The sequence below is a fragment of the Monopterus albus genome, unplaced genomic scaffold (assembly GCF_001952655.1).
Source record: "Monopterus albus unplaced genomic scaffold, M_albus_1.0 scaffold272.1, whole genome shotgun sequence".
In the NCBI taxonomy this organism is placed as follows: Eukaryota; Metazoa; Chordata; class Actinopteri; order Synbranchiformes; family Synbranchidae; genus Monopterus; species Monopterus albus.
Genome location: NW_018128152.1, coordinates 492,847 through 501,218, shown reverse-complemented (window position 1 = coordinate 501,218; position 8,372 = coordinate 492,847). Strand labels below are relative to the sequence as shown.

The window sequence follows — 8,372 nt, the reverse complement described above, 5'->3', positions numbered from 1 at the left end:
TGTGGAACTGGTTGTGGTTATCCACGTTTACACTTGTAGTACAGAAAACGACTATGCTGTTGCAAACTGCTAATGCTTCAATACAGCGAGTTGTTTTAAGTAGAAAGAAAAGATACAGGTATCGAATATATGCATCACTCACCCTGTCCTTGTGCCTGAAAGCTTGTTGCTGTTGCTATGTCCTCACAACCACGATATCATTTTCACTGCACATTAAATGAAAGTACACCTCGGTTCATGAGTGGATGGTTCTGACAACAAAGGAGTTTCATATGAGACTTCTTAAATGTTGTAATCTTTGTGAACATTAACTTCATATCCAATCAACTGTGAAACAGCTTCCCAGTATTTGGTAAATCTTTGCACCCAGATCATTTTCTTGGTGGCCAGGGACAAAAGCACTGAAACACAAGTGCTGAAATCTGATCTGTATGTATTCCAGCGTTTGTTAGCAGTAAAATGTCACAGCCACCTAGCTGTGTAACATGGGTTGGGAGAATATTCCAAACAAATTCATATTGACTGTCTCTTCAAACTGAAGGTTTGAATGCAAGCCTGCAGGTAATTCCAGTTCACTGTGAATTCGGGTTTGTTTGTTGAATGGTGTTACACTACATAAAGGAGCTTGAAATCCTAGTGGCAACAGAATGGCTCAATATATATCTTTAAACAAGAAATAGGCCTAAACACAGTCATATGCTATATCCCTGAATGGAATTTTATAATATCTGGTGGGTAGTCACATGAACAAATGGAGATAACAGTGTCTGGGGGTAAATAAAAGGCAAACGACTTGTCCATAATGCAGGGAAGAATCATTTAGAAGTCCACTCAGTTAAGGACAGAAGAAAATACTTTTTTTTAATTATTTAAATTGTGATTTTTTATGTAAGTTGGTGTTTGTATTTATGTCCAATATACAGCAAACACTCATATCTGAACATAGCCAATATTTTAAATCATGGGCTGCATCACACTGTCCAAAGCATAGTGTTTTCCTATAGCTTTTTTGAGACTGTTATACGTTTTAGCTAAATTATGTTAAAAGAGTGGCATTATTCCAATAACCCCAGAAAAAATAAGGTGATCGCCTCTTTGTCCTTACTTACAACTGAGTTTACTGATAAAAGTTAAGAGTTAAATAGCCTTTTTTTGTAAGTCAATATCTCCATCTCCTGTACAAGGTAATGCATAAATGGGGGCGTATTAAAATCTGTATTCAGTATAGGCTTTATGAAATTAATCCTGATATGTAGAATTTATTGTTTCCCGAGCTCTTCACCAAGGAAAGCACACAGTGCTCCGCATAAGTTTTCTCAAGGCACTGGAGAAATAAAGTTAGCGCTGTCAAAGTAGCGTCTGTGGACATGAACGAATGTCTCCGTGCTGAAATGTCTGAAATGGCTTCAACACTAAGGTGGAGCACCGCCGCGGTTGTTTCCGCTGAAGTCATGATTGGATTGCATGCTCACAATGGAGCAAGTAGACAGTGACAACACTGCGAGGAGGTTGCACAAGAGAACGCATAAGCTACGAGCTATAACCACACGTATCCTACCGCCATTACCCCAAGCTGAAATACAAAAGACTCGGCTGGGAGAGCACACACCCCTCTCTCAATCCTCTGCCTATACACATGCCTCATTTTCTCTTAACAGCTGTGTTAAATATACAGAATTTGTCTGCTTTTAACATATAGATGTATGTGAATATGTTGCATTTAGGCTGAAATAAAAGCCTTTCTAAGGCAGATTTAATGATAAATTTGTCTGGTTACAGCAGATTGGTGCACATTAAGACAAATAGCTCGCCATATTTGTTTGACTGACGTGTAACGTACTCAGTCAGGAAGGAGCCCAGATTTCAAATCGCGTTGCTGACCGCTGTGTCGTCCTATGAGTAGGCAGCGGGGGCGGGACACAGCCCCGTTGATCATGCGAGAACCATAACGGTATGAATTGGGAGGGAGGGGGAGAATCCAATCCGGTTTGAGCTAGTTTTTCTTCCAATGGAACATTAACGTTTCGCTGCGCTGTATTAGACTGTACTGGTACAGCTTTATCCAGTATATTCTTCTATATACAGTAACATTTAGCTCTTTTCTCGTTTTTGAAAAAACACCCCACACAAACCAACCATGCCTAAAAGGAGCAAAGTGAGTAAACCGATATCTTTCATGCATTCGGTAATACAGAATTTATAACCCACAACTGCAATTTGTAAAAATGGGCTTGTTACAGCTGGCAGTCGGGGCTGCTAATATGTTGCTACAGATGTCAGTTTTGTGTTCCGAGTGAATGTCAACAGTGTTGCTCCTGTCAGCCAAGAGTTTAGTTGGTAGGTAGCGTCTGTTTTGATTTTCTGAACTGGCTGATTCCTGGTCTTGCCTCTCGTGCAGCGAGTATCTTTGTGCGAAATGGATTTCCGTATATCATTTTTTTCAACCGCAGACTGGTGACATGCACAAATGCATTTGTGTTTAAATAGTTTACTTGCAGTGTAGGACGAGGCGGCTTTCACTTTGTAAATAGATTGCTTTTCTGCAGAGAAAGTTGGCGGCATATTGATTGTTTCCTATGGAGGTTGTCGCGGTTGATGCTAAAGTTTCTCGCAGAGAAAATAGAATAGAAATTTAAAACGTTAATATCAGTAATAGCAGGTGTTTCGGTGGGAGTTTGACTGTAATGTTAAGGTTGTTGTTTTTCTATAGGTACAGTGTTGTTTATAGCCTTCTCGCTGACCAAAAATACTTTTAATATGACGTCTTTTCATAAACCTAGTCTTAATGCACGACCCGCCTTATTTTCATCTGTAAAAGTGCGTTTTTCGGAATTCGTTCGTCGTGCTAGCTGGCTGTCTTTTTGTGTATTGTCGGCTCAGGCCAGTTGTAGGTTATGCAATGGCGAGCCTCCGTCAGCACAGCGTTGCTCCTGTTGCTGGGGGTTCTAGTAGATTCTGCTCCCAGACCGAGAGAGTCGCTGAGCATCTCGGAGTGACTCTTTTCAAATTTATGGCGGGAACACTCTCTATACTGCTCGCTTTTCTCCGTACACTGGCAGCATGGACGTGTCGTGGGGAGGCGGAGTCCGCCCCCCCTTTACAGGCTGCGTTGTGCAGACCGCCTCAAGCCACGCCCCCGTTATGTCACTCATTTCGCGCCTCTCCGCTCACGCCCCTCGCGATACGTCATTCAAGTTACGCCCCTCCAGAAACACAAGAAGGGAGAATAGGTTAGCAACTGTTAGCTGGATTAGCGCCTTTACTTAAGTTACACAGTGGAATGTACAACAGGTTTAGCATTCCAGTCACTTAGCATTCAGGAAGCCACAGAGAATAGATGCATAGTTTTCTAACCCTGTAGTTAGAAAAGTTCATGATTTGATATTTTCACTGCCTTATCTTCTTGTCAGCCCATGCTGACAAGGAACTGGAGCTGTTGTATAAAATCTATACTGTCTTCAAAGCCACCAGACTCATTTGACAAAACAATTAAAACAGCAGTGGCAGACCAGCAGTTCCTGTATTCTGCGAGATTAAATTATCCTACTGTCTTTGTCAGTGGAGTCTGATGGCTTTAAAAGGTCTCCTGTGTTCTTGCAAGGTAAAATTTGTGTTTTTGTCAATGGAGTCTGGTGGTTTTCAGAGAGGGCTATCTGAGGCAAGACAAAGAGGTGCAACTAATCGTGCCGATGGTAACGTGAGTGGCTATATATAGAGTAACATTAATCCTAAACAAACAATCCTCTGCTTTACTGTTCATCATCATATGTAGTCACTCTCACACTGGCAGGCTAAGGAGCTAATGGTAGTTATCATTCTTCTCTCATCTTATGCTTCTGTAGAGGTGTAACTTTAATGTATCATGAGGTGCATGAGTTGAGTGATGTAATGTGGGGCAGTCTGCATGATGCAGCTGGACCCTATTGCCTCCTCCACCGGACATTCAAAGTAAGCAAATCATATGTGGTAGATGGGACAACTAAACCACATGATGCAGTTTAAACTACATTATGCTAGTATATTGCACTGTTAGACTAGGACTCAAAGGTTATAGTCTAGCAAACTGGTCTTTGTGACTAATGCAGTGCACAAAGTTAACTTGTTAATGAGTGTGAACATGCTAATGAGCAAGTCTTAATCATATGGCTTTGCTATTTTCATGCACTACGCTTCTCTCTAGTGCAGCACAGCGGCACGGTTGTTGGCACTGTTGCCTCACAGCAAGAAGGCTCCAGGTTCAAGCATGGGCCGACCCGGGGCCTTTCTGTGTGGAGTTTGCATGTTCTCCCTGTGCCTGTGTGGGTTCTTTGCGGATACTCCGGCTTCCTCCCACAGTCCAAAGACATGCAGCTTAGGTTGACTTGGGACTCTAAATTGCCCACAGGAGTGAGTGTGAGTGTGTGTGGTCGTCTGTCTGCCTGTCGACCCTGTGATAGGCTGGCGACCTGTCCAGGTTGTATTCCACCTTTCGGCCAATCTCAGCTGGCATTGGCTCCATCCCCCCACAACCCTATTCAGGAATAAGCGGTGTAGATAATGGATGGATGGTAGTTTCTCTCCAGGTCATGTGGTCCATTGTGCAGGATTTTAGAACATATCTCAGAACTATGTATATTATGTATGAAGCTGGATGTACAGCTGTAGGCTAATATTCCGCCGGGACACGCCCACTTTTGAATTACATAACGGAAGTTACAGATGTAACTATAGTTTTGTGAATTCCTGGATGAATGACAGTGGCAGCCAGGAAGGAGTGAAACAGAACAATTACTGAAAGCCCATACCCCACTCCCCATCGCCAATTAAATCCACCATAGCACAGCAGGGTGCAGACAATTTCCTTAACCTTGTTTTTTGTTTCCTCACAGGTAGGTGCAGGAAGTGACTCAGCGGTAAGGAATAAACAGAACAAGATGCTTTTGTTTTTACCACCTTCAAAATAATGAAATAGTCTGTGCACCCACCAGGGGTCAGTAGCGCCCCATCAATAAGAGACATTGGCTGATACTGGATGTTAAAGTAATCACCTTGTCTGTTCCCTTGCTCTGTAGCCGAAGAGGAGATCTCTCAGGTTGAAAGATGTAAGTGCTAACAAGCCCACACTGACACAGACAATATAACTGTCGTTCACTACATTTTTTTGTAGTATGATATAAATTGTTTTGTTCCTCACAGAGACCTGCACCTGCTAAGGCAGAGCCCAAACCTAAGCCAAAGGTGGGACCTTGTTTTGATTACTTGTGGTTAGACCGGACTGGACTGCACTGTTAATTCTAAGCGACTAATGTGGTTGATATTTTTGCGTGCAGAAGGGGCCTGCTAAGGCTAAGAAAGCCAAGGATGTGGAGAAGGCCAAGCCTGAGGAGAAAACACCAGACGCCCCCGCTGAGAATGGTGAAGCCAAAGCTGAGGATGAGGTAAAGTTTAGGTCATCATATATAAATGAGCAAAGTAAAGCTTATATCCTTGGTGATCTAACTTTGACACTCTAAATCTTGTCTTACAGGCAGCAGCTACAAATGCATCTGAACAAAAAGATGAGGCAGCCGAATAACATCTCTCAAACCACATCTTTTACAAGTGTTCCCTGTACCTCTTTTCTTGTACAATTCAGGGGAATATTTTTATCAACTATTTTCTAAATACAGGTTTTTTAGTAGTTTGACTGTAGAGAACACTTTTTTTTAATGAAAGAAAAAAGTCAATTTGCAGACGGGAGTTTCATCACATCCCACAATTTTGCATTGCCATAAAAATAAAATTCGTGGTCATTGTTGTTACCCTTAGTGGATTTCATTTTGGTTTTAAATGTGAAGGGGGGAGGGACAAGTTACCGTGTCAGCATGCAAGCACAGCATTCACGGGAGCTGGGGCAACAACTGCAAGAGTTTGCCTGTGTGGATAACATTCCAAATGCTTTATAAGGGACGGTGTATGCAATCTGTGCTGGGGTGGGGATGGGCAAAGTCACAGGGCAACTCATTGTTTTATTGTTCATAATTAAGAACAGTGTTTTAGAATGTCTGTAAGCTTTGTTCCGATGTTAACTCTTGTACTCCTGCGGTTTTCTTAATGAATCTGATCAATAAACCTAAAATTGATAGTATTGGAGCTCTCCTTATCAGAATGGTGCTTCGTGTGTGTTGGTTGTGTCTTTGTTCTGTAATAGCATCACAATACATTTGTATATCTCCTGTGAAAAGGGTATCCGATCTTTCTATATGCAGTGTCTAATGGTACATTGTAAGGATGGTAAAATGGAATTTGTTTTCCTAGCCAAGCTAATGAGGTGTGTAACCATACAAACAAACTTATTGAGATTGGCTTCTTCAAGGCCAACAGAAAAACTGTACATTTGTTTGAGATGTCAAATGCATAGCAGCAGTAGCAATATTCATGTGGGTTTTAGGCATCTGTATCAAGTACAAGTGTGCTTCTTTTTGTTTATAGATGTACCTGTGTAATGATTGTTATCAACAAACCAATAAAAGTTGGTTGATAGTTGTTACACTGTTTCACTCTGAAGGTTCTTGATTAAACATTACCCATTGAGTACTGTAAAACTGGGTCTGTCAATGGGCTAATACATTTAGTGAATGAGGCTTCATCCAAAAAGCAGCATGTCACTAGATTCAGCATTCATGGTGATATTAAAGTAAGACTTTACCAAAGGGAAATTCACATGGTGAGCCAGTGCCATAAAGGCACTACAAAGAACTATTTACATTTAACAGCTATATATGATTATATTTGCAGCAGTACATTAGACTCTAGTGTAATAGTGCTAATTAGATCCACTATGCAAACATGATGTGTGTGATGTACCGTATAGAGACCTACTGTACGTGTATGGATAATAACTATTGTATATTATTAACAAGTCACTGAATGATCAAACATTTTAGTGTGTAGTTCAAACATCAAGGTTGTTAGGGTGAAAGGTCTTAAAATATAAAATGCAAATATTCTGTCACCTATAAAGCCAATCTCTAAATGGTGCTTTTACAGCCCGGTGGTGATACTATGCACAAACGCCAGACTAGTTTCAGCACCATGGACAGTTTCACATTGGACTGTTGTTTCTCCTGCATTCATTTTTGCTTTTTCTCACATCACTGTGCATTTACATCATTTTTTACAAAATTATTTAGCTTCTTTGTTAGTAAACAAGTTGCAATGGTCATGCACACTTATATATCTTTGATTGAATTCCGGTAGGACGTTCTCTTCTACTCTATGTGTTTAGTCCGACCTACATGAGTTGTGATTAGTCCAGAGAAAAGAACAAAGGGCTAACAGCAGAAAGAGACATCATGTAACCATTAAACATCCTTGCTTACACCCTAAAATGCCAGTTGTCATATTAACTACAATAAAAACTTGTGTAACAGCTTATTTAGAAGACCACCTCTGATTCTTTATCATTAGTAGACCAATGAACCTATTAGTCTTTGAGCTGCTAAAATTATGGCTTCATTATTTATACAGGAAACAACAACCGCCCCAGTGTAATGCAGTTATCTTCTAATAACAGCAAACACATTTTAATGTATTTGTAGTGGTCAAAAATACTTGTACAAGTACTGTTTTCAATGAGTTTAATATTCTCATTTACGATGAAACTATTGTAGGTTTACTCTTTATTCCACTACATGTATTGCACACCTAAAGTCACTAGTCTCGTTTCAGATTAAATTTGAAGATAATTTAAAAAAGTAAAAATAAACTGATCACCTTGGTTTAATATTCACCCATCTATCTTTGTCCTCTTTATCCGAGACCTGGTCGCAGTGGCAGTAGTGTTTAATATCATGCATTGTTGTATTAAATCACTAATTCCCAACCATTTTTGTTTATAAGCCCTGACAAAAAGCAGTGGCTAGTCAGGGCTTCATGTCATATTTGAGATGTCTAAGAGAGGTAAAAAAAAAAAAATGTAAAAATTGATTTTTCTTTAAATACAGAATCTTGTTTTTTTTTTCTTCTTTCTTACAACCTCCTCAAATTAATTTCAGAGGAGGCCTGACCTGCAATCATATTTATTTGTCAGGTAACACTTTACACTTTGTAAGGGTGCATTAAATAACAGTACTTAATACAGTAATACACATTAACTAATAGTAACTGCATTTTATTAATCATTTACTACTACTACTACTCATACATTATTTAATAGCTTTTAATGGCACTGCTAACATTAGTTTATACAGTAATAAGTAATAAAGTTAAATAATACAATAATAAGCATTAAATAACTTGAATGTCTCTTGGTAACTACTGCTAGTAAATAATCAATACAGATATTAACATGTACTTCATGAAGTTCACAGCTTAGCAGTTTCATTAGGAGAAGGCTGTTTTAATGTTCATTT

The 8,372-nt window shown here is 39.8% G+C and overlaps 1 protein-coding gene across 2 annotated transcripts; it reads left to right on the top strand.

Annotated features, from left to right (window-relative positions):
• The first annotated feature begins 2,066 nt into the window (after positions 1–2,066).
• On the top strand, positions 2,067–6,111 carry hmgn1b (high mobility group nucleosome binding domain 1b). Of its 2 annotated transcripts, none has more exons than XM_020622120.1 (6): positions 2,067–2,155; positions 4,869–4,892; positions 5,052–5,081; positions 5,176–5,217; positions 5,310–5,417; positions 5,507–6,111. In XM_020622120.1, the coding sequence occupies exons 1-6, from the start codon at positions 2,138–2,140 to the stop codon at positions 5,552–5,554; spliced, it is 270 nt and encodes an 89-aa protein (XP_020477776.1). In that variant the 5' UTR covers positions 2,067–2,137; the 3' UTR covers positions 5,555–6,111. The 2 variants fall into 2 exon arrangements, with proteins under 2 accessions (XP_020477776.1, XP_020477774.1); XM_020622118.1 differs by lacking the exon at positions 2,067–2,155 and adding an exon at positions 3,249–3,697.
• Positions 6,112–8,372: the final 2,261 nt, after the last annotated feature.

Bases quoted from the DNA above. Each gene is read 5' to 3' on its own strand.
- hmgn1b (XM_020622118.1), top strand. From the start codon at position 3,569: ATGGCTTTAAAAGGTCTCCTGTGTTCTTGCAAGGTAAAATTTGTGTTT. The intron at 3,698-4,868 runs GTGAGTGGCTAT...GTTTCCTCACAG, and splicing joins CTAATCGTGCCGATGGTAAC to GTAGGTGCAGGAAGTGACTC. The intron at 5,082-5,175 runs GTAAGTGCTAAC...TGTTCCTCACAG, and splicing joins GATCTCTCAGGTTGAAAGAT to AGACCTGCACCTGCTAAGGC.